This window comes from Zootermopsis nevadensis, unplaced genomic scaffold (assembly GCF_977971745.1).
Source record: "Zootermopsis nevadensis isolate Lab colony 2312 unplaced genomic scaffold, Znev_1.0 Znev_ptg000050l, whole genome shotgun sequence".
In the NCBI taxonomy this organism is placed as follows: domain Eukaryota; kingdom Metazoa; phylum Arthropoda; class Insecta; order Blattodea; family Termopsidae; genus Zootermopsis; species Zootermopsis nevadensis.
The window spans coordinates 111517-138642 of NW_028259182.1; the positions used below are offsets into that span (position 1 = coordinate 111517).

Genomic DNA, 27126 nt, shown 5'->3' on the forward strand with positions numbered 1-27126 from the left:
CCAGATTGGTTCTGGGGTCTACCCAGTGTTTATTAAACATGTTATGGCACTCTTTCTTTGGGTGTAATGGTGCTGAACTGTGAGGGTGACCATTTATCTCCAACATGTGCCACGGTCTACTGATGGGATTGTGGCCTATTTAACAACATGTTCTTACAGTCTTGTTAAATATACAATACTGTTACAATACCAACACATAAATTAAGGAAAATAGCTCAATTTGTTTGCAACCACATTAATATACTCACCACTCAAACACAATAAACATGTACTCAAGAAGAGCAACCAGTGTGCAACAGATGTACGTACACATTTTTTATCTATTTACAAAGGTAAAGTCACTTCTCTTCATGTCAGTCACATATATGGTAAGTTTTCTCCCTGGTCCCATACACAACATTAACTATAATAAAATGTGTGATTCACATTTACAGAGACATGAAGTCAGTTTAAGAATAATATAATAGAGCACTGACAAGAAGAATGTATAGACCAGAAAATAAAACAGTTTCCAATCAATGTACCCTTGTGAGAATCAAGGTTTCATGGCAGTGTTGATGATGTTCTAGGTTTTGGTTCTGTGTAGACTGGTAGATGCCAACATTTCAGAGAAACATATTGTTTCCATCTTCAGGGCTGAAGTGACAATGCTGAGAATGAGAGGGATTATATAGGTTGGCAGGAAGGGAAGTCTGAAGGAATAGGCCTTTCAGGATGGAATGAGGTAGAGGTAATAGGAAGACTGCAAGCAGGTATCAGAGGAGTGCAGGTAGATGGAGAGAGGAGGGAAGGACAGATGAAGTCAGCCACAAGACAAGGTTCATTAATCGGTGGCAGATTGTCTCCATTCTTTCAGGTCATGAGAGGCTTCCATACCCGACTCAGAGAGAAGCCATTTTCCCTTTCATGTTTACGGTTTGGGTTCATCCGTGATTTCAGCATCATCACTTCAACCATGAAGATGGAGAAAGTATGTTGCTCCAAAACGTTAGCATCTACTGACCAGTCTATATGGTGCTGAAACCCAGAAGATCATCATCAATACTGCACCCTTAGTGCTCTGTAGGAAAGGCTTCTACCAAAAAATAATTTACCAAACACCAAAGACACATTAAAATATATCACAACGAAGCAAAATGTTTGATTTTAAAAATGTTCTGTTGCTTACTCTTAGAGCAGAGGTGCTTATGTTAGTAATTTCTTACAAAACAGCATGGCAATACATGTAATGGATGAAGCACTACACTTTCAAGTTACAGGCATGAAATCCAAATAGTGGCAAGAATCTTAATCTTTCATCAAGCTAAAAGATGATGAAGTTAGCATGTATAAAATTCACCACTACAAGTAACAATAAACAATCAAATTTCAGAAATATATTTGTAAACAAAAGTGGCCTGGACATGTGTTTTTCAGTCACTTGGTCCAATATTCAACAAACAGTAAACATTACAACAAACAAGTGATGAAGTTTCTGTGCAACCAGAAAAGTATTTCATTCACAAGTTTGGCATACACACACATGCAACAACCCAGCGTTGAGCATAAAGTTCTGAATGCTGTTGCAGCTTTGAATAATTTACCATTCACAACCCATCAGGGACCTGAAATAAATACAAATTATATGAAATGAACTGATACATTAATGAATGATGTCAATTGTGTATATTAGGCAGTCTGTGTTGTGGCTCAAAATACAACCAAGGAAAAAAATTAATTCATATAAAAAATTTGTATGGACCACATGGGGTACAAGAAGGATGCGGCATGACAACAGAAGGAGATTACAACATTTTACCCATTCCATATAAAACATTAATGCCTGTGCTATCAGTCCAGTCTTTCTTAGAAATTCATACTTTAAATGGGATTTTACTACATTACAAGGGAAAGGGGCAGTAAATCTGTGATTTATACACATTATGTAAGACATCCTATGGTAATAAAATAATGCAGAATACACAGCTTAAATGAAGCAAACAAACTTCATAGAGAGCTTGGAAGAATGAGACAAAAACATTAAAATAAATCTTATGAAGATGTGGATTGGATTGAGATGGTTGGTGATCATGTGTAATGGCAGCCTTTTATATCAGCTGTGTTGAATAGTCATGACATCAACAAAGCAATGAAAATATACCATTTAATACAGAGCATCAAGTCAATGGAAGAATTTATTTGAAATGGAAGAAATAGTCTGCAGTTTAAATGTACATTTTTGCTCTGTGGAATAATGATCTCTCTCTTTGGTCTCCAAGTTCATTATGTTCAAACAGCTTCAAATATGAAACAAATTAATTTTTTCCCAGTTTTAATCATGATTCTTGTAGCATATAGAAAATGCTTTCAAATTGGTGAAATAAGAGAAGCCAACACATAAAATGTCAGCATCATAAATATCAGATACAGTCTGAAACAATACGTGAGGGGCTTGTAAAACTGTCTTAAAAATACAAGAATGTATCTTTAAAACTAGTCTACAGAAAATATTATAAATCTAGCAAATAATATAAACTAGACTCCTGTGTGTTGTGAATGACTGTACAACAGTTATATATTATGATTATAATTTGTTCTCTGAAATCAGCTTTACAAAACAGTGCCTACCAAATCTGACACATTATAAACCACATTTCAATTAAACAAGACACAAACTATTATTTCACAGCCTATATTCACATTACAATGATAATATGCAAGCAAATCTCAATATCACCACACCATTAAGTTTGTTGGTAACGAAATACAGAGAAGTAGAAGAACATCACCTATTAATATTTGAAGGCAAGAGCATTACATAATATAATTAAAATCAGTGTTAAGGCAAAAAAGGTTAGCATGCACCCAAAGTGACTTTCATGGAATATAATAAATATTAAGGACTTTAATTTATTTTCCTACATTTTCTACGGTCCCTTATCCTGCATTTGTCCTTATGACCATAATTTGCTGAATATGTAAGACTTGTTGGTTCTTCATTTATATGGAGCCTATAATTTCATAAATAAACACAAACAAGTGTAAAAAAAGTGATGATCTAATGTAAATCGAACATTTCGATAGAGAACATCATTTAATATATTTTAAATATTTAAATGTTAATTATAGTAATATTTTAATATTTAATAGGAATTTTATTGTGATTAGACTGACAAGATTTAAACAAATATATATTTATCACAATATGACGCAACTTTATCATCTCATAAACACAAACAACTAGATGCTTTCCTTTTCACAGCCCCAAATTTCTCTCTATTGGTCCTTACATTCTCATAGTTTTTCAGTCATGTCACACACATTATGCAATTCCTCATTCAACGTAACAAGCAAGTGATCAAGTTTTAATAACTACATATGTGTACTGTTCTGACCATGACATTATTTTCTCATTATACTGTGTCATAAATTAACTCCTTGTGAAATCATATTTCTTTTTTGCATCCAGCATTAAGAATAACAGATTGAGTCTCATGGGTTCTTTACTTTAATTTTCTCACTAAAACGTTGAGTTTCCTGTTTCCACACACTAGGCTGTAATATAATTAGATTTCTTTCACAAGAGTATCATGAAGGTAAATCAGAGATAATTCTGGTTGGAAGTTTTGCAATTCCTCTAATATCATGTTCCTTTTTTAACTTTAGGACCTCATGGTGGTGAGTCTGAAGATGGCCATCTTCTGGGTTGTTACAGTGATAAGAAGTTTACTGTTTCAGTCAACAAGCAAATCTGAAATGGTAAAGTACCAACAGAACAGCATTATATAGCAAACTAAATCAGTCATATGTGGCAAATGTTTTACCACTGAAGTTAAAGTAATAAGAAGTATGTTTAAGAACAATTAAAGTGGCTTGGATTGTTCAACCAGCTCTCTCTTTAATGTAATTAGCTTAATTGCAGTTGAGTGCTGCTGAAAAATCCACTGTCATCCTATGCACTATGCAGTTCACTTCACTCAAGTTTTCAAACTAATACTCAAATAAATATTTATCACTTATGTTCTCGAATGTTTCTTATAGTACACTGGCTGTAAGCAACACATACACATAACTCTCGTAACAGCTAGCCAAGACCATTTTTAGTAATGTGCAGGTCTATTATCTTCCAACAAATACTGCACTAAGAAATAAAACTGTGAACTGAATTATGAAATGTTACTATTTTACTTCACATATGTGCATTACTGACATTTTTAAACCTTTTATGTACACTGCATATTCAGGACATTGAAATAATATCTGACACATTACAAGGTGTTTGACTAAGAGCTTCCAAATTTTATTGTTGCTGGGAAGTGAAACTGATAAAAGTTCCTGATAATTACTACATGCCTTTCTATTGTTTTATAATTGTTTGCATCATCACCTTCATGTTTGTCAGGACCAATAAATTTCAGTCACAAATACAGTGCACTGAAAACAAAAACTGAAAATTTGCAAACAAAAATGTGATGAAGAGAGAGGTACATGATTAATTCCTGTGCAAGAACACCTACTGCAACTATCAAAGATGAGTCAAATACATATTTTAACAAGCTGGTTCACTGTATTAATGAAGAAGATAAAGGCACAAACTGATACTATTAATACAACTACATTTAGGAATGGTAAAATATAAAAACTTACCACTGAATGGTAGAATGTGTAAGACCATTTCATGAACTCAAGTAGAGAATACTTAGAATTAAACAAAAATACATACCAAGCATCAATATGAGAGAGAGAACTGCCAAACACAACAACATTCTTTAACTGTAAACACACATCATTATATAATTAAAGCAAGACTGGTCAAACAAACAGAATTAATGTTGGAATTTACCCACTTTCAAAAGCGATGTTTCATGATACATAATGGCATGCATGGAGTCATACATGGATGTCCTAACCTGGTCAAATGATGTGGACAGAAGTGAAGCAGGTCAGTTAGTTGCCTGTCTCTGTGGAGAGCATATCATGTAGTAATGGTTATACTACTTCAGATGGTGATTCTTTTTCCTACCGTCTGCCTGCTGAGAGGTACCCCACCACAATACTGTTTTCCCTTGCCTTCTCACCTGCTATGATTTGTGGCACATAATACAAGATTCTCTTTAATTCAGGATACCACAAATCTGTCACTGACATAAACTTACTGTTATATTTAAGCCATATTATGATACCAATCATTACAACTTATGGTGAACAAATCATTTTAATTATTCATTGTCTGGACTTTTCCATCGCCTTGTTCAAAAAGAAGAAACCACATTTCTGAAACTTCCTCTGTTTCCTTCTTCAGGCAAGAGGTACCTACTCAGTTGGATCCGTTAAATAGAGCTAGATAGAAACAGAGCCAGTTTCTGAAATATCATAGTTTCTTCTTCTTCTTAAACAAGGACGATGCAAAAGTCCAGACAATGAATGATTTAAAATGTAATCCACCATTGTCAGAACCCTTTAGATTTGAAATTATTTTAAATCCTGTCCTAATAGCAACACACAAAATTATTTTGCCAGTAATATGCATAAATTTAAATATGGTATGTGAATACCAAGACTGCTAAAAGCTAGGTTTTGCATAACAATTACCCCCAATTAAGTTATAAATAAAAATAATCAAATATGAAATGCAGCCACTTTATCCATTCTACTGGTAAGGATATAGAAAAAGCAATAACAGTAAACCTCTTCCCATACTTAAATTTACATTCTCCTACAAAAAATTTAAAACTATTGTTTCTGGAAAAATACACATGTAACAATATGAGAAATTTTCTTGCTATCTGCTACTGTTTAACCTGTCTTAGTCATATTTAAACATATAGTTCTTACCTCAAAGAAAATACAATCTTCATTACCAAAAGCAGTCAGTTCAAACTTAATATGAAAACAGTCACTGTTATTTCTGGGAACCATACAACACCCATCAATCAAATCTGCTGGTGAAATACTGAGGTAGGTCATACACATAAGTTGGGTCCAGTCTCTTATTATCAGTGATGGAAAGGGAAGCATATGTCCAGAGAGGTTATTTACTGTTAACAATATTTTAGTTCATTCACTGGAAAGGTTATGGCTTATAATTTGCTTTCAGCAAAATTACAAGGGAGATATTTACCAGACCTTCCTCCTAACAACAATAAAAGTGATTTTACCTACATGGAGAATTTATTAAATGAGGAAATCATATGAAAACATTTTATTCCTAAGAAAATATCTAAGAGACAAAATTTAACTTCTGAACAGTGACTAATGTATTATGTTCTCATCTTGATAAATATGAAGGGTATTTAAATATGACATGGATTTTTATCACCAGTCTACCCATCATGGTGGCATGTGATGTTCTAAGCCCTGTTGCACCATGTATTATCACCATATTTTTGTGTACTGAAGATGAAAGGCAGTTGATATCCACTGTTGCCTTCAATTACAATTTGGGCAAGAGTGCTTTTCATGTTCTATGTTCCAAAGGTGCCGATCATTCAAAGACAGCCAGGAAAACATATATCAAACATGCCACATGCAACACACCCTGCAGTGGTAGTGAACCAAGCAAGCAAAGAGCAGATGAGCTTATATGACAAGACAGGCACATATCTGCATAAGAAGTGACTGAAGAAGTGAATATGAGTGTTGGCAATGTTGAAGCCATTATCTGCAACAAAATTAAGTCCAGCAACAGCAGTGCACACCACTACTGTGATCTACTCAAAGACAAACTTAAGCCCACCATCAGAACCAACAGGCACAGCCAACTGGCCAAAAGCATCATTATCCTACATGATAATGCCTATCCACATTCTCTATAGGTGACAGGCACTGTTCTTGATATACTATTTGGTGGGGGGGGGAAGGGGGGAGTGCTACCTCACCCTCCTGAAAGTTCAGGTATTTCCCCATGTGATTTTCACATCTTTTGACCACTTAAGGAGTACCAGTTCAACACCAATAACAAGGCAACTGAAGGAGTGCAATCTTGGTTCTGCAGTCAGCCAAAATATTTCTTTGATGCTGGCATCTGAAGTTACCCAGGGGGTGGAAAAATGTATTGAAAAACAAGAACAAAACACAGAAAATTGAACATTATTTCATATGTGTATAATGCCTGTAGACATCTGAATAAATAAAAGTCCAGGCCAAATTCCCCCCCCCCCCCTCCATCCCTTGTACTTAAGAATGCACATGCTTTTGAACTACCTGTGATCTTGAAATAAAACACAAGAGTTCGACCATTTCAATGCAACAACAAAAAATTGTTCATGTAGTCCTGTGATAAGGACAGAAAATTATATAGCTGTACCTTACACATAAACAAATGACTGAGCAAAATGTCACAATACTCAAATAACAACTTGGTTTCTGCTCACTCATCACAGTACACTGAGCAATTCAAATGTTTCACCACTAAAACATTGTGCATGTTCCACTGCAGTGCAGTACTACAATAAATAATGTATTTACATAAAAAACACTTCCCTGTGTTCTTAGGCAACAAGTATCAAGTGTCTAGGAACAAAGCTACAATAAAAACAACTTTCTAATCAGAAATTAGAATAAGCAACTCAACAACACATTAATAAATAAATTTTATAAATATGAGATGAAAACAGTAATTCTCAGCAACAACATACAAGTGCCCTACTCATAATATTGAAATCATTCACAAATGAGCTGTACGTTAAACCACATACCATAACACGTTTCTAATGTTTCTCCTTACATAAATTTGCATGATACCTACATTATAAAATTACTTATTGGTAAGCAATGTGCATTTTCATGTTCACTACATATATGATGATTAAATCAAGAGTATATATTTCTAGGGATATTTTCTCTTCCTTATGGAGTGCATAATTCTCACCTCAAACACACTATTATGATAATGACAATTGCAAGCAATATTTTACTTCTCTCTTCAGCTTATGACTCCTGAAAGATTCTGAATTGTATCAAGTCAAATCAATTTTCATAAAAAACAAAATTAATGCTTTGGTCTTACATTATCATATTTCAACCAGATATTATTGATCACAGCTTGTGTAAAAGCTGAACGAGCTCATCTCAAAATACAACAATAAAGTATGTTGCTCATTCACTACCAGCCATATTTGTTCACTTTGATTGGTGGTCATCATCATCATCTGAGAAATCGTCTGGGCTACCATTGTTGCTGAACTTCGCACTGGCTGATGAACTTGGTGAAAACTCATATCGACCAGCTTTGGGTGGAGGAGGACTGCAAAAAGCAAACATTCTACTCAAATGGCATGACACAATGCAGGAAATGCATACTTTTTTAAATATAGTAAAGTTCAAGAGATATTCTTTACTCCACATTCCATGAACACTGTTTTTGACATTACCACCTTAAACTTACATAACTAACTACCTAGCTTAGGGAACCCAAGGTTTATCACGAAATTAACCAAAGCCCTCCACTGGTCCCTGTCCTAGGCCAACAAAATCTAATCACCTTCAACTCCTATCTCCCACAGATCCCACTTGATATTATACTGCTATCTATATCTAGGACTCCCCTGCAGTCTCTTCCCTTCAGGCTTCCTGACCAATACCTGGTGCACACTTCCTGCCCCACCCATGCGCGCCACATGCCACACCCATTTCATTCTTCTTGTCACAATCACCTTGACAATACTGGGGGAGGAGTACAAATTTTCAAGCTCATCATTATGTAGTTTTCTCCATGCCCCATCCTCTTCTCTCCTAGGCCCAAATATCCTCCTCAACATATTATTCTCAAACACCTGCAATCTATGTTCCTCCCTCGGAGTGAGACCACGTTTTACACCCATACAAAAACAGGCAAAATTGTTGTTTATTATATTTTAATCTTTAGGTTCCTAGAAATCAGATGAGAAGACAAAATATTTTGAACTGAAAAGTAGCAAGCATTTCAGGAATTTAGTCTCCTCCTAACTTCCTCATAACTATTTTGATTTGTTATTGTTGTTCCCAAATATTCAAACTTTGTCACACTTTCCTCTTCATTGTATTTATATCATCACCCAATAAGATATTGTAAATGCGTCATATTGTGATTATATATTATTAAAATATTTATTAAAAAATTTTGCTGTCAATCACAAATATAATATTGTTAAAAGATTAAAACATCATTTAACGTTTCCTATCGAGTACTCGATTACATTGGAACTTACACGACTAGTTTCGGCTATAATTTAGCCATCAACGGGTGTTATGTAGTTTAAACTTATTACATGAATTACTGATTGTTATTGTTTTTTATAATTTATATTCTTCATTTTTCTGTTGATGTTCTGGTCCTTTGTATTTTTCTTCGTTGGTTGTATTATCACAGGTCACTATTAGGTTTTTATTTCTTATTTGTAGTGACGTCAATATTTTGTGTATGACTGTGAAGTAAAGTTTCAATTTTATCAATGACAATTGAAAATAGAAATATAGAAAACAAAATAAATAAATAGTAAAAATAAATCATGTGAACTTACCCAAGAAGTAATATCGTATTCGTATGTAAGAGAACGGAGATGTACAGGACTGAATTGGATCGTGGCTGGTTACCGACTGCGGTGCTAGTGGGTGAAAGGTGGTTTGTCAGGGTTGAGGTCAAGGTACTGAAGTGCTTTAAATATGGGGTTGTTAAGTTCAATACTATTATCATTAAGGCATAATTTTTGTTTATAATTTTGATATATGTAATATTTTTCTATTGTGTCCCTGTGTCTTTTGTTTTTTATTATTTTCAATATGTCCATTGTTTCATTGATTGTGTTATAAGCATGTCCTGTATTGAGAATATGTTTAGAGTATGCGGAACTATCTTTATTGTGTTTTATGGCTGCTATGTGTTCTTTGTATCTTTGTGTGAAGGTGCGACCTGTTTGACCTATGTATATTAGGGGGCAATCTTTACATTTCAATTTATATATACCTGGTAATTGATATTGGTTGTTTATGTTTGTAATTGGTTTTTGTTTGAGGATGTTTTTTATTGTGTTTTTAGTTTTGTAGGCTGTTTTTATTTTATTTTCTTTAAATAATTTAGTTATGAATTTGGTTTCTTTACCTATGTATGTAAAAGTGGCCCATTTATTTTGTATGTTTTCGTTTTCATTGGGTTTTGTTGTATTATTAAGTTTTTTATTTAGTTTATAGTTATTAAATCCGTTTTCTTTAAGAATTTGTTGAATGATGTTTAATTCTATTTGTTTGTTTTTTATAGATATTGGGTATATATTTTTTCTGTTTAGTAAGTAATTTATAGCCATTTGTTTGTGTTCGATGGGGTGGCAGGATGAGGCATGTATTATTGTGCTTGTATTTGTTGGTTTTCTGTAAATTTTGAATTCGAAATCGTTTGTTTTGATTATTATTGTTAAATCTAAATAATTTATTGAGTTATTTTGTTCAAGTTCCATCGAACACAAACAAATGGCTATAAATTACTTACTAAACAGAAAAAATATATACCCAATATCTATAAAAAACAAACAAATAGAATTAAACATCATTCAACAAATTCTTAAAGAAAACGGATTTAATAACTATAAACTAAATAAAAAACTTAATAATACAACAAAACCCAATGAAAACGAAAACATACAAAATAAATGGGCCACTTTTACATACATAGGTAAAGAAACCAAATTCATAACTAAATTATTTAAAGAAAATAAAATAAAAACAGCCTACAAAACTAAAAACACAATAAAAAACATCCTCAAACAAAAACCAATTACAAACATAAACAACCAATATCAATTACCAGGTATATATAAATTGAAATGTAAAGATTGCCCCCTAATATACATAGGTCAAACAGGTCGCACCTTCACACAAAGATACAAAGAACACATAGCAGCCATAAAACACAATAAAGATAGTTCCGCATACTCTAAACATATTCTCAATACAGGACATGCTTATAACACAATCAATGAAACAATGGACATATTGAAAATAATAAAAAACAAAAGACACAGGGACACAATAGAAAAATATTACATATATCAAAATTATAAACAAAAATTATGCCTTAATGATAATAGTATTGAACTTAACAACCCCATATTTAAAGCACTTCAGTACCTTGACCTCAACCCTGACAAACCACCTTTCACCCACTAGCACCGCAGTCGGTAACCAGCCACGATCCAATTCAGTCCTGTACATCTCCGTTCTCTTACATACGAATACGATATTACTTCTTGGGTAAGTTCACATGATTTATTTTTACTATTTATTTATTTTATTTTCTATATTTCTATTTTCAATTGTCATTGATAAAATTGAAACTTTACTTCACAGTCATACACAAAATATTGACGTCACTACAAATAAGAAATAAAAACCTAATAGTGACCTGTGATAATACAACCAACGAAGAAAAATACAAAGGATCAGAACATCAACAGAAAAATGAAGAATATAAATTATAAAAAACAATAACAATCAGTAATTCATGTAATAAGTTTAAACTACATAACACCCGTTGATGGCTAAATTATAGCCGAAACTAGTCGTGTAAGTTCCAATGTAATCGAGTACTCGATAGGAAACGTTAAATGATGTTTTAATCTTTTAACAATATTATATTTGTGATTGACGGCAAAAGTTTTTAATAAATATTTTAATAATCACCCAATAAGTTAACATCATCAGAAGATGCCAATAGCTGATGCATCCCATTCAATTGCAAACCCACCTGCCTATCTTGGACTTTCCTGATGGTGTATTCTGGCACAAAGTTAAAGAGCAATGGAGACAAAGCATCTCCTTGTTTCAGACCGTTCTTGATGGAAAATAACTCAGATAAATATTTACCTATACGAATTTTGCTGCAGGTTTCATTTAAACATAATTTTATTAGACTCACTAGTTTCTTTGGTATTCCAAATTCAATGAGAATAATGTATAACACTCTCTCTTAACAGAGTCACAGGCTTTTTTGAAATCTATATAAACAATTTATGTATGGTCCCACTTTACTCCCATTTTTTCTCTAATATCTGATGAATGCAGAAGATCTGATCAATTGTTGATCTGTTATGTCTGAACCCACACTGATGATCTCCAATAATTTCATTCACACATGGAGTTAATCTTGCCAGAAGAATGTTTGATAGATTTTTGTATGATAAACTTACATAAGGGATAGCAATTAATAATATGAGCAACCTTCCATTTTCTATCACTGCTCTTTTTAATACCATTTTCTGCATTCAATAAATTTGATAAAATACCAATAACAGATTTTATAAACAGTTATTAGGAAACACACATCACACTGTATGAGACACAAAAAGCAATTTCTGTAGATGATAGAATTTCACATAATAACAACATTTATTCAGAAGTAAGGCTCTCATCATGACATCACTCACCTGACTGACTCATCATGGTCACTGCTGTTGGAGGATGTGGGGCTTCCATCTCGCTGAGGACTTGCTGGTGGAGACAATGCCTGCATCAGTCGCCCCTTCCCTTCATTCCATATGTGGGACTATGTACGACAAGACCAATATATTCATTCTCTACATTAATATTAACAAATTATTAACACAAAATTATACAAGGACTACAAACACCTACTTGCATCTGAAACTTTAACTTCTTGTTGGTGATTTAAAAAATATATTTTCATATAACCAACTGCAATATAAAAGTCAGACACAAAGACATGCAAATGTTATGTCTATTCTCTACATCACATAAAAATAAAATATTAACAGCTGACTACATCACACATGTCAAAAATAACATGTACTCAAAGTCACTAAAGCAGCCTTACATCATTGCTGTTAGTATTGCAGCGATGTATTAATAAAAGGAGTTTCTAAATTTATGAGCACTTTAAGTTACTTTCGCCTTTATATGAACACAGTTAATGCTAATTTGATGAATGTAAAATTACAAGTTGTGAATAAAAGAAATTTTAAAGAAAGTATAAAAATACAATCAATACCCCAATTACACAAGGCTTCGTAACAAGAACTTTCTCTAAATGTACAACTCACACTGTATTAAGAGAATATAAGATGCACACAACTTTTAACCACTTCCTTGTTATCCTGAATAATTTAGGTACAAAATGTTGGTCAAAATATACTATCACAAGTTAACTTGTAGCAGTCAGAATTTTGTGGCTTCAAATTATAATTCTGAAATCTTTTACTCCTAGCAATAATTTGAGCTTCTTTTTACCAGATGAAACCAGTATTCAGTAGTTCATTGGCAGACTCCTTTTGTGCTTTCTGTCTTTAATATATACTACCACACCTTTAGCTGGCAATGTTTTATGAGTAGCTGCGATCACAGATATGACATTCATATAATTTGTGATTTCTATTTCTATTACAGTAATTTTACTCCTATCCTTCCACCTTTATTCTGGATCTAACTGGTATTTTCATCATCAAAATTCAGTAAATATTCTTACCTCCCCATCTAAGCAAGTCTTAGCCCATCACAATTTCCCTGATTTCGCTTCCCTAACAAAACCACGTGACATATAAATCAATCATTTTATTTCTCTTACATCCAGGGTACTTTGTTAATGCATAATAAACAATGCATAAAATAACTTGTCATAAGAATTGGAATCAAGATTCAGAACACACTGCATCTGCGTGTTCTGTCTCTTAACAAAGCAGTAACACTATGATAGCCAGTAATCTGAAAATAACCAACAACACTCTTCTCCCTTCTCTATGCTGACAACAGCCTATATTGCAGAAATTTTGCTTTTCAGAACACTGAGAATTTGTGATGCACAAAGTTGAAATGTAATGACTCACCAAGCGACCTTCCCTTCCAAATAACAACAAGAAGGTATCAATAAAGTCACGAGACTTCTCTTCCCACTTCTGAATCATGTCCACTCGCTTTTCCCCAATATTCTCCATCACACGTTTTCCTTTATCCTTCAGTTCATCCATTTTGTTCTGGAGGCGAAACTTCTTCTCCTAATATACAAATAGATGATGCAGATATATATAAAACATAAAAATGAGATGAATAAATTTAAAACAGAATCATGTAAGTGTTATTTTGTAAAAATGGTTCTCAATATACATTATGACCCAAAGTGTTTTCTATTCCAAGATTCAATATGACAGAAATAAAGGGATAGCAACTGTATGCAAGACTTAAGGAATGTAAGACTTGAGGTTCTCACAGCAGTGAGTATGAAGATTTCCGTCTTCTGGGTTGTTGCGCTGTGTAGTCTGGTCGATGTTAACCAACATTTCAGAGGTCATACTGCCTTCGTCATCAGGGCGATTCTTAGTATGAAGATTTCTGTCTTCTGGGTTGTTGCGCTGTGTAGTCTGGTCGATGTTTACCAACATTTCAGAGGTCATACTGCCTCCGTCATCAGGGCGATTCTTAGTATGTAGATTTCGGTCTTCTGGGTTGTTGCGCTGTGTAGTCTGGTCGATGTTAACCAACGTTTCAGAGGTCATACTGCCTCTGTCATCAGGGCGATTCTTAGTATGAAGATTTCTGTCTTCTGGGTTGTTGCGCTGTGTAGTCTGGTCGATGTTAACCAACGTTTCAGAGGTCATACTGCCTCCGTCATCAGGGCGATTCTTAGTATGAAGATTTCTGTCTTCTGGGTTGTTGCGCTGTGTAGTCTGGTCGATGTTAACCAACGTTTCAGAGGTCATACTGCCTCCGTCATCAGGGCGATTCTTAGTATGAAGATTTCTGTCTTCTGGGTTGTTGCGCTGTGTAGTCTGGTCGATGTTAACCAACGTTTCAGAGGTCATACTGCCTCCATCATCAGGGCGATGAATTCAACAACCCAGAAGACAGAAATCTTCAAGACTTAAGGAAGTCCCTGTGATGCAGACAGCCTGGTAGGCAAGTGATGATGTAATGATGCATAACCCCCCTATCCATGAGTGAACATTCGTCTTTAGTACACAGATATTTCCCATATATCTTTACTGCTTTCACTGTCAGTAGCATCAGTAATCATTTAACTGTTTTATTATTACTATTTTATAACTTCAAGTGATTTAAAGTAATACCAGTAAAGTTTCTAACAAATCAGAATAAGCACAATGTTTTTTGGTCTGCTATTAGTTCAGAATGTGACTTCCCAGGCTGCATATATTAACAGACTTCTTAACTCTGGACATGGATGCTTCAAGACACATCACAACGCACACATCAGCAAGGTGCTGTGCATCCCTTCCTCTAGCTGTATGCTGTGTTACAATGCCTGACGGTGCATGAATTAGGACAAAAAACTTCCAGCAACGCCTTCTAGCACCCTCGCCACTGACAGACACTCCATTGCTATAAATAAATTTCTGAAGGCTTGCAGACTGATACACAAGCTTATATGAATATGAGCTTCCGCAACCAGCAAGAGTAGCTGGACAAATATTTTCGCTATGGAACAAGCGAGAGTCAAGCAAGTATACAGTGACAAAGTCTTGTCTGCGAACTTGTGGATGCAGATCCACAATGCTATGTATGTGAACAAAGAAGCAGACAAGAGAATACAGTAGGGCACCGCTTATACGGCGGGTTAGGGACCAGACCCCCGCCGTAAAGCGAAAATCGCCGAAAAGCGGATCTTTGCCTTATTTCACTTGCAAATGCATATCAAAGCCTAATAAGATGTTACACTATCATATAGTAAGTGCACAATAGCGCTAGGCCTAAGAAAATGATATGAAAGTTAAATGAATATCAGTAATACACACATTGTCCTCAGCTTATAGTGATTGGTGAATATAAATTTGAAAATTGATATGCTTATAGTAGGAAGGATGAAGGAGATGGCGCATCTTCATCATCTGACTCTTCAACGAATCTTATTCATTTTGGTGATGGTTTGGAAGCCATAGACATGCCTTGTTCACGAAGTTTAATCATCTCTAACGTGGCATTTAAAGTAAGAGGCTTACGACTCCTCTTTTTATCGCTACTACCCTTTGACGCCATTGTAATTACACTGTAGTAACACAAAAATATTATATAAATATACAGTTTGTAATAACTAAAAAAATTGCCAGAAATACAGAGAGACGTGGAGCGCACAAAAGCTGTAAACAGACTGAATCAGCGACGAGAAAATGGCGCCGGACGCACTTCTCTGACTCAGCTGTTGAGCGCCGTATTAGCGAATCGCCGTAAAGCGGAGCGCCGTAAAGCGGGGCCCTACTGTACAAGAGTAAATTAGAGACCAACAGACTGAAAGATGTGAAGAGTAACTGAAGAGAATAATTAATCCAAGTATTATTCTTTCATTTGCTTCAAATACAGTAAAGAATAATTTTTTATCAATTGTAATAGTGTGTTTAACAAATCCATGAGCTAAAAAGAAACAATGTAAAATTACTGATATATGGTAGACAACTGATCTAGATAATACAAATTGTTACAATAAAAATAAATTAATATGGATATATTAAAATGAAGAAGAAATTAATCAACAGTATCATACTTATTCACCTCATAGTGGCAAAACAGACAGCTGACTGCTAGAATCATAGAGTTATGCAGTCTTTAATTTGTCTTTGCTCATAAACAACTAGAAATGGTAATCAAAGTTGAAAAGACTAATGAAAATAGTCATTTATAATCACAGAAATGTTCATATCATAGAATTTTATAAAATAATATCCAAAAATACCAGTGAACACTATAAATTAAAAACATTAACATAATGCACCTAGTGTAGACACAATTTATGTAACTGATCCTTGAAGAAATACTGACAGCCTGTTCTCTATACCACCATTCCATTAGCATTTTGAAATAATATGGCCTGCAAGTTGGAAACTTACATTAAGGAAGGAGACATTCAAATCCTTTGCACTGTAGCCCCTAGCAAGATTGCGACGCACATAGATGTCATAATCTCGTACAATTCGTGCCACAATATCTGACGTTGATACACCTTCTGTGCGCTCTGTAGCTACAAACATGCCTTTTGCTTTTAACCAAGCATACAAGTCAGTCCCATCATCTGTCATGTAAGGAATCTCATCATGGGCCACAAAGTCAATCTGAAACAACAGAACAGGCCACCTAACAATTTTATAAAATGAAAGTCTCCATAGCCATCCCAAACTGTTTTATCATACTGTATGGAATGATGATAATAAAACACCACTTAAGAGATGGTTGTAGGCAAAACCATCACTTCATTTTACAGAATACAATACTGTCATTATTTGTATTATTCAAACACACTACACTTTCAGAATCAGGATGTGAATATGAATTCCTTTTTATTTCATTCTGCTTGTACAAAGTTTCTGATAATCCTGTTAAATTCATACTTCTTATATGTTAGTATTACACACCTGATGTTGAGATACATTGTTACTTATTACCAAATTACAGTTTCAAACTCATAGTATTTTAATTATTACTAAATTGGTTTTTATATCATTCTTGTTGTTTTCCACCACATATTTATGGTAAGAATTCTAGCCTGATGGGGATAAAACATACAGACTATATCTCTTGTTAATCAAGCCCAATGCTGTTGCTATGGTTTTATTCAATGGACTGTTAGAAAGGGCTTTCTCACTATGTTTCAGTTCAAGTTCTTGTCCGTAAAAAACCCAGCAGTGTACTTCTAGATGTAACACTGTCATCTCAGCCTTGTCTCAACTTCCAATGTTTACAGAGACTCTCTTATTTCTTTACTCTGGTCTCTAAACATCTTTAGTTTACCAACGCTTAAGAGATCCAAGCTGCCTCCATCATCAGAGCCATAAGTAAGCTCCATACTTGAAATCTGTTTGAGATATAGGAACCATTCTGTCAAGGCAGAACCTTAGCCAGACCAGTGTGGAGTGGGGTCAGGATCGAGTGAGGGCCTGGGAGCCAATAGGAGGGGGAAGAACATGCAAGAGAGAGAGAGAGGTCAGAGAAAGCAGCCCTTTGCATGTTCCTGACCCCACTCCCCATTGGTCCGGCCAAGGTTCTGCCTTGATCGACTAGTTCCCATATCTTAAACTGAATTCATGTGCATGGCTTACTCGCTGCCCTGATGATGCAGGCAGCAAGAACCTCTAAAACAATGGTAAATTTCTACCAGACTACATGGTACTACAACCGACAAGACAGCCATCTTTATACATTTACTGTGTTCAGTATGATTTCTTTCACCCATCTCTGACAGTTTATTATCCCCAAACATAACTTAAAGCACACATCCATACTTTATGATCAATCACAGTTATGCAACAAAACATCAAAAGCTAACCCAGTGCATGAAATAACTAGTCCACAACAGAATTACAAACATAAGCATTTTACAATGAATGATGTTTAAGTAGATAAAAGAATATTACAGTGTAGAATACAATATTATAAATAAAAACATGAAAATAAAACAGGCCATTCACATTACAAGAGAATCCTGGTAGGCCCCAGGTGTTAAGTAATGCAATACACGTAAGCCACATAACAAGATACAAGTTCCAAGGAACAAGGCTTTACCTTGTGTCGAGTTATAAAGTCTTCTTCCAATTCCCATGGTGCATCTCGAATAACCTCATCAACATATCGACAATGCCGCACAGCCTCATATCGCTCTGTGTCAGTCATAACTGTTCGCCCCTTTTTACTGTGTGTCAGAGCATCACTGCAAACTGAAAAATGTAATAAAGATTAAGCTTTCTACTACTTCAGAGTGTAACAAAAACAACAGCTTCAAATTGGAGACTGAAGATAAAGACATGGCACAAGAATTTATTTTAGAATATAAATCTGACACCCATGTCTGAAGACAAAGACATCCCTCCTCCTCCTCCTCAATATGACAGAGACAACAAAGGGGAAGACAGGATAGAGACAAGCTTACCCTTCTGCAGTTTTAACACAGGTGGACAGGAGATGCCAGTAGATTGGGACAGAACAAGATACCCAATATAAACAAAGAACCTATTCCAATGAACATTTTCTTGCTCCACTTCCACTCCACTCCCCACAGGTCAGGCCAAGGTTCTACCTTGACTGGCAGTTTACCAAATATCAAACCAATTCCAATGGCACAGTTTACTCACTGCCCTGGTGATGAAGGCAGCAAGGACCTCTGAAACTTCTACCAGACTACATAGCACTACAACCCAGAAGACAACGATATTCAGATGCACTGCCATGAAAACCTCTAATCCTACTTAATATTTTTGATAAGTTCATGATACATATGCTAAATATTTCAGCCTAACTGAACATTTAACATTTGATAAAGTCAGCATCCTTTCCAAATGTACAGTCTTTTTCAGATAGTGTATATAAAAAAACACACATTATTTGGGATAAATATCTACAATCTCTATGGAATACCATGGGATATAGATACATTAGACTGTATTTATACAAAGATAGGAAACCAGTGACTGCCAGAATGACTGCAACTTATGGAACTATGTTAGGACTTAAAGGGATTGAAAACTTTGGGCACATATTATACACAAATAATTTCTCCTCTTACTGCAACTTATTTGACAGTTTACTCAATAATATCATAAACTGCTGACAAACTGTCACATCAAAAAAGGAGGCTTAGGATTTTGCAGAGAAAGTACAAAGAGTGGCGTGAGACAAATATGAGGGGTAAGTGGTGATTAGACAGCCATAGTATGGAAAGACAAACACAATGCGAACATCCTGACAAATATGCAATGCCCTAAGCTTAAGATACTGTCTGTTTGGTAAGGAAATGTTTTTAAGCCAGCCATAATACTAAACAACAGATACATGGTATATGTGGACAAGAGTGACCACATAAGTCAGGTACTCCATTAGTAGACTCGCATGGAAATGGATGAAAAAGTTACTTTCTTATCTCACAGACTTCTCAATTCTGAACAGTTTCAACCTCATTTCTTGAGGTTTAAAAATTATTCCACGAAAATTTCAAATTTGCCTTGGCCAGCGACCTAAGAGAACAAAGTGCCGCAACATCAGGCCACTCTCTACAGGGAAGATATACAATATAATGAACAAGTGTTTTGATATATTTCTGTCTGATAACGATGTTTTGTATAACAACAAAGAAACAATCACTGCTTGAATAAAACTACAAATAACTCACAATTTCTGCAATATTCAGAAGGATGTTAGAATGTGAACTCAACTTTAAAGTGAACAATCCAATTGCTAATCAAGCTCTGACAGTCTAGCAACCCTATGAAGCATTTTAGACAGACAAGAGTTTGTTCTTGTGACTATATAAAGCTTTTAGCAATCCTATGACATAATGGGACACTACAGTTCCAATTGACCAACTACAGATAGATATAGGGAAACAAGATTTCCCTTTTGGCAGGCAAATACTAAAACATGCCTTGTCTAACATCATGCCAGGGAGAGGAAGGTACATTACAAAACAATAATCATGATTTTAGTGGCATGTAGATGCCTGGTTGTTTTGGCATACCTGGTAGCTACTCCAGGGCAAACACTGATGATATGGAACAAGACTGTATGTAGCCTTTGTAGCATGGAATTATTGATGTCATCTTGGGGCAAAGAACTGGCATAAAATAAATCTTCCAATGACAAGCCATAAAGTCAGGAAGGGCCATGATAAAATGTAATTTAATTATTTAACAATTAACTTGGAACTATAAAGCAATGATGTTGACCACATCAGTGTTTGTCTAGTTCCAAAAACAATAATTAGGAAAACACAAATTTCATCATCCTAATTAACTACAATGTGACTTCAGGGGCACTGGTGAAAGTACAATGCAAGAAAGTGGTAAAAATAATGAGTTCTATTCATAGTCTAATCACTGACTTAAAATCATATACGTATTCTTAATAAGATATCAGAGTAAAGGGAGAATTATTACCTCCAACAATTAGGTAAACATTAGGAAACAGATTTTTGGCTTGCATCAGTTGTCGGGCATGTCCTTGGTGAAAAAGATCATAAATCCCATCTGCATACACCCGAATCGGTCTTTGCACTGCAACAGCAAATTATATTTCAGGTCAAAACATCCTAATGGCATTTCTACATCAATAGCTGAATGATTGGTAATATACAGTACCTCTTCCTGATTTTGCCACTTTATATGTGATGCAATTTGTGTAATCACAACGTTCCCGTTCCAGGTTGGCATCTGGATCATCACTAAAAGGTGCTACCTTGCAGATAGACTGGAAAAATAAATTCTCTATGATAATATACTCATCATTTACTACAATGCAGATCCACAAACATATTAATTCTAATTGTAATAAATAAGGACTGTAGTAATTATTAAGAAACATTACTGTTATCAAGCACATACAAAATGTAATCCAGCAATCTTCTGTCAAGGTTAACTCCATGTGTAGATGTACATTCTGGAGAAAAATAAGAGTACAAGGAAATAGCATATCAGTTATTTACAGCCTTCAAGAAAGATTATACAACATTCTCACTGAATCCAGTTACCACCACACTACTTACTTAGACTAAATAAAATATATGTGTATGAAATCTACTGACCACATAGGTGAACAATTTTCCTGGAATATAATTCTGAAAAGCTTCTATTTTAAGCTACCCCATTTGACAACATTGTGCTTTCAGATTCAGTCAAGTAGATGATTTAGTTCTGACTAACCACCCAACAATAAACACCAGACAACTAATTATCAAAGGCTGAATACCACCTACACCACAACCCACCACCAGACAAGATCCCAAGTCAATTCAATTCACATCTACTGTAACATCCTTCCAGTTCACCAGCTCTCCAGGGGTCCACTTTTACCACCATCCCACCAAAATTCTGTATGCATTTTTCGTCTCCCAATGTCCAGCTCAAGATAACCTTCATTTTGCTACCCTCCCAACATTTGATAGCCTGCCTAAATATGACTGAATCATTTAAATGCTATATTAACTATTTCCCTGCCTCTTAATATTTCTTGCCAGTGTACAACAAAACTTTCCACAATGCCCAATACATGACCTCCTATTAATGCCCTTAATAGCTTCATTTAAACATTACTCAAGGCCACATATTCAAATAATGTGATATTCTATTTAACATGTCTTTCAGCCAATTACAAACTGCCAATGTGACAGTTTTGTATTCTGACAGCTGCATGCAATGCAGGAAGTATCTTAACCCTTTTCCAGCCTTGAAGTGACTGAACTGATGAGGCTGATCAAACTTGGCTATACAAAACTCATCTACATATCATTTAAAAATGTGGTTTCTACCTTGAAGCAAAAACAGTGCATCACCATCCTAAACATCAGTTGGTTAATATGTTAGGAAAATAATGCTGTTTAATTTGAAAGCTTAACAAAACCCATATCTATAGTGTGCGAGCAAAATGTCAAGTTACTGACTGTGGTACATTTACTAATCATTGCACTACAAAGAGTGAAACTTCACATGATAACTAACTGCATGGTGAATGTTCCTTGATAAACCAATTGCTAATCAACAGGGTAAGAAAGCAGAGCCAAAAAGTTCACTGCCAGGTTCACAAAAACTTACCTTAAACAGTTCAATCCAATCTACATCTTCACACCCTGTTACATAAGATAATACATATATATGGAGGTGTTAAGAAATAAAATTTTGGGATAATAATCAGCCTGTAACAAGGCTGCTTGAACAAAATACAATTATCTTACCATTGTCGGTTTCCCTGAAGCAATTCTACGATATGGTTTTCTTGAGTTAGTAGCAGATATTTGTGCTTTCAAAGACATTATTCCTGATTTGTCTTAACACTTGCACTCTGCTTTATAAAAAAATTAGTAATTTGTGCAGACTCAGCTTGAAGAAATGCCTTATGTACAATGTCTCTGTCTCAACTACTCGGCTGATCAGAAGGCAAGCAATGATTATTACGAACCATGTCATACTATACAAAGTGGATGTTAAGTGCAATTGTATCTCTGCACTCTGACCCTAACTGTAACCTATATCTCTGACAGAGTTCAAGACCAACTGAATCTCACATTCTTCATTTAAAACTCTTTTTTGTTACACTTAATAACTAATCAATGTTTTCAGAAATCTTTATCAGCCATTAACAGTTTATCTAAAATGATAATTTATATAAATAAATTCTTCTATATAGGTTGGGGTGTTCAATAACAGGTGTTGAAAAGAATCTTCAGGTTCCATGATTGAAAATTTCTTAAACATTTTAACAACTACCAATTTCCATGTACCAGTGAGTAAATTAATTAAATTCTTCCAATTCCTTCATGGTTTGTCATGGCATAACCAAAAGCATTTTGGTGTTCTAAATGCTACAAATGATTAATTACTTCCTGTGTCTGTTGATACTACAGGCTTCTGAAAAAATTGTTAATGCCATTAATACCTCATCAGAAAGACCTCATATAAAATTTAATGTTTTATTATACACTGGAACTGATTAAATGTAAAAATGTTCTTCTATTTCATCTATGACTAATACTACACTAGCATTAATGGAAATAATAATAAAGTCCCTAAATCACATAAGATTGAACTTATTATCTGTCAACAGACAAATACAAGTAAGCAGTAGTAGTAGAATTGTGTTCATACACCACATACAGAACCACTGGACAATGAACCAGACATCACTACTGGCAGCAATTTGTGATATCATCATAAAATTGACTCAATTCAAACTACTCAGTGCAAGTGTGTAACATGTTCTGACCTCCAGAAGGTCAGAGCATCATCTGATATGCATGCTCCACTTCACTGGAGGTCACCTCAGAGTAACAAGCACATATATCCTTCCCTTTCAATTCCAAAATGTTCATTAACAGAAGTATCTGACAATGGAAAATATTTCAATATTGGTAGACAACAAAATAAGTTAGCAGTATAATGGGATCTGAGTAAAAATTATGTGAATGCACTTTCATAAACAAGGAAGAACTGAACAATTTAATCTGTATTAGAAATGAATTCAGAAATTCCATAAATGACCAGGTTCACATTATTTTGTACTGACATGTCTTGCATGGTACACTATAGCTAACTTTATATCAGAACAGCTTCCTTTTACATAGTATGTCAATTACAAGTTGCATTCAGAACAGTACAGTGATTTGGCCACTTGATACATAAAATAATCTTATTTGTTCAACCTTGATACATAATGTAATTTAGCATGCAGTTGATCTCTTGCCATCACTATAATCAGAAGCCAATACTTCCTCAAAATTAATATATTTCATGAATTTTGCCCCAAACCTGACACCAAGGTCATGTTTTACTTATGGTTACTCATGGCAAAGCATGTTGAACTTAGTCTGGTGATAACATATTCAAAATCACTTTTTTAAAATGTAAGTTGTTATCAATTTGTAAACAAAACAAAACAATTTGTTTGTTAATACTTTAATTGTTTTATCATATTTACATTGATATACATTTTCTTAGTAGCAAATTTCCTTGTAAAAATTTAATATGAGTTTAACGGCTTTAAACCATCTGTTCAGATCAGCAATGACACCATTAACAGTATTTTGAAAGCAGTCACTGTCAGGATGATTAACAATTGTACTAGTCTGGATGCTCTGCATATTATATTACTTTATACCCAGCACTCATTTTATTGATTTTATAAGGCAAGTTAAATCTTAAACTACTCACTACACAAATAACAAAAGAAATTTACCATTTGCAGTGGTAAAGATACAGCTGGTGCAGGTGGGACACAATTATCGTCTTCTTCTCTAGGGCGCTTTCTTGACATTGTACAAGTATCCACTAAGGGCTTCCATACAGGATGATTCAAAGAAGTATCTGTAATAAAACACCAGAAAATCAATACCTTAGCATCACCAGTCCTAGAACAAATAGAAATGGAGGAACCTATGACATCTAACCTGCATACCTTATCAATCCAAATCTAACTTCAAAAAACATTAGAATAAACATTACAGGCCTTTCCCGTGTGCACTAGTTACTTTGCTCAGTTAGGTGGATGTGGCGCAACGTACTCACTTGATAGTGTATGTGATAAAAGAGGCTATGGGAACTTATTATCATTATAACTATTTATTTTGTGTTAAAACTTGTGTTTACTATATGCCTACTTCTTGCTTAAAATTAGCTTCACACACCGACTGTCAACTGACATGGTAACCCACTCTCCTCGTTTGAAACTGTCTGTACATGATAAGATAGTGAATAAATCTGAACAATACCTAACAATCCCTTTAAACTGTCTGCATGGAACAAGAGACCAAACCAAAACAAGCAACTAAACTGAATTCCACCAATACAAATCACACTGTGCCACACCAAGAATGTTATGCCAAGTAGCAAGAAACTAGAGTGGTTAATTAAAACAGCACAAGTACTATCCCTTCTTGGTATGGCAGTAAGTCCGTAGTGATAAAGGCAGATGCTACCTTTCCTCCTTCACTTCACCTCCTCACCCAGCAAGTCTCAAGATTACAGTCGGGACTGTATGTTACTAGTGAATAAAGTAAACAATAACAGTAAACTAACATAGCCTGAATCTATCAATATCAGGGTATGTGAAATGATATTCTATTATATATATTTCCTTGCCCAATCCCAAACTACAACAATCTTTCAAAGTTTACTGAGGAAGAAGCTGTTTTAGTTATGTATGATTATATAATTTCACTCATTCATTCCCTTGAACTGAGACGAGTGCACACCACTAAGAAGTAAAATTAATACTCATTTCAATACTGATTTTAAATAAATAAGTGAACCTAGTGTTTTTGATAGAAAGTAACACCAATTTCTATAACTTTCCAAAATAACTAGCAAAATTCTCAGCATAAGATACAAAGAAAAATTCACTATTCTAGTGACCACAATCACGGAAACCTGGAGAAAGGAAAATTATCAGCAACTCAACTGTAAATGTAGTGTTTCTCTATCCCAGTGTTCTTGGTGTGCTTAAAATTATTTTAAAATACGGATGACTGAACATTTATTCCTACTCTTAATGAACGTTCTACAAAAGCCCATTAAGTGTCTAACGTTACTTTCTATGTAAGTACAATCAAACAATGTGCACTTTTAACTATAAAATAAACTTTCTTTTTAACACAAACGAGGTGAAGTCTACAGCCTTTGACCGTCTGTACAGGACCATATGCGCAAATTGAGCAAATGAAATGTGCGGCATTAGAATTATTCTGCATTTACCATAACCCACCTTCCTAGAAACATATTTTATTATCTGCAACATAAACTCATATTTTTTTTGCACTCCATTCCGGCCGGCCGGTATATGCAGAACAATGTTACATATGATAAACATTTAAATCGACATTCTTTACATTCCATGCAAATCTTGGTACCATAAATCTATAATAGAGGGCAATGTTGTAAGCTGCGCAATGTACAGTTACTCAGAAATACTTGACTAAAAACACATGGTATTACGTCACATCGTATGATCGTGACGTGTCCGGTAGGCGAACCGACCTTCAATTGTAAGAAGTGTTTCTTGAAAAAATAAAATAAAATAATAAGGTTTAATTGATAAAACAGAAATTATTATAATTTATACATCTGTAAAACACGTTGAATTAGGTTCATTTGCAAGTTACCTGTTGCACTTTTCTCACGTTTTTCATCCATGTTTTGAAAATAATTTGATAATACTTCGACGACTTTCTCTTCCTGCATGTCTTTAATTTTCTGGATTCCCCTATCTAAAAAAAAGACAAGTTTTGCGTCTGTAGCCAACAAAACGTGCTTCAGTTGACCAACAAGCACGTTAACCACGACTGTGTTATCTATGATGACTAATGTACTTCGCCACGCGTGCGCGACCCAGTCTTACAATGGTGTATGTATTTATCTTATGTACTGATAGTGGCCACGCGGTCCGAGGCATGGTTCTCGTGCGCTTGGCCGCTGCGATCGTGGGTTCGAGTCCCACTCAAAGCATTGATGTTTGTCCGCGTCTCCTCTTCCAATCTGGTGGGTAAAGACTGGTCACAGAAAGCAAGGTTAAACCACCGTGGTACTTTCGCAAGTCACAACGGTCAAGCTGACCACAGACGATGAAAAAGAAACTGATAATAAGTCTGATCTGCTGAAAGCGTCGTTAAATAAACCACTAGTTATTAAACAAATACGTAAATGTTATGTCAGAGTGATGCTACAGACACGGAAATACATCATCCTAGGATAAGCT

The 27126-nt window shown here is 34.8% G+C and overlaps 1 protein-coding gene and 1 long non-coding RNA gene across 5 annotated transcripts; one reads left to right on the forward strand and one right to left on the reverse strand.

The window, feature by feature from the left end:
• LOC110828338 (choline-phosphate cytidylyltransferase A) lies at positions 1 to 27110 on the reverse strand. 4 transcript variants are annotated; one of them, XM_022060959.2, is made up of 9 exons: positions 26534 to 27110; positions 24613 to 24740; positions 21027 to 21135; positions 20826 to 20942; positions 18463 to 18614; positions 16794 to 17015; positions 13788 to 13955; positions 12375 to 12493; positions 1 to 8224 (listed from the first exon to the last, which is right to left on the reverse strand). In XM_022060959.2, the coding sequence occupies exons 1-9, from the start codon at positions 26610 to 26612 to the stop codon at positions 8101 to 8103; spliced, it is 1218 nt and encodes a 405-aa protein (XP_021916651.2). In that variant the 5' UTR covers positions 26613 to 27110; the 3' UTR covers positions 1 to 8100. The 4 variants fall into 4 exon arrangements, with proteins under 4 accessions (XP_021916651.2, XP_021916654.1, XP_021916653.1 ...); XM_022060962.2 differs by lacking the exon at positions 26534 to 27110 and adding an exon at positions 26137 to 26294; XM_022060961.2 differs by lacking the exon at positions 26534 to 27110 and adding an exon at positions 25834 to 26077.
• LOC147871514 (uncharacterized) lies at positions 10431 to 11630 on the forward strand. The gene is made up of 2 exons (XR_015538729.1): positions 10431 to 11202; positions 11299 to 11630. It is a non-coding gene; the product is annotated as an uncharacterized LOC147871514 (long non-coding RNA).
• Positions 27111 to 27126: the final 16 nt, after the last annotated feature.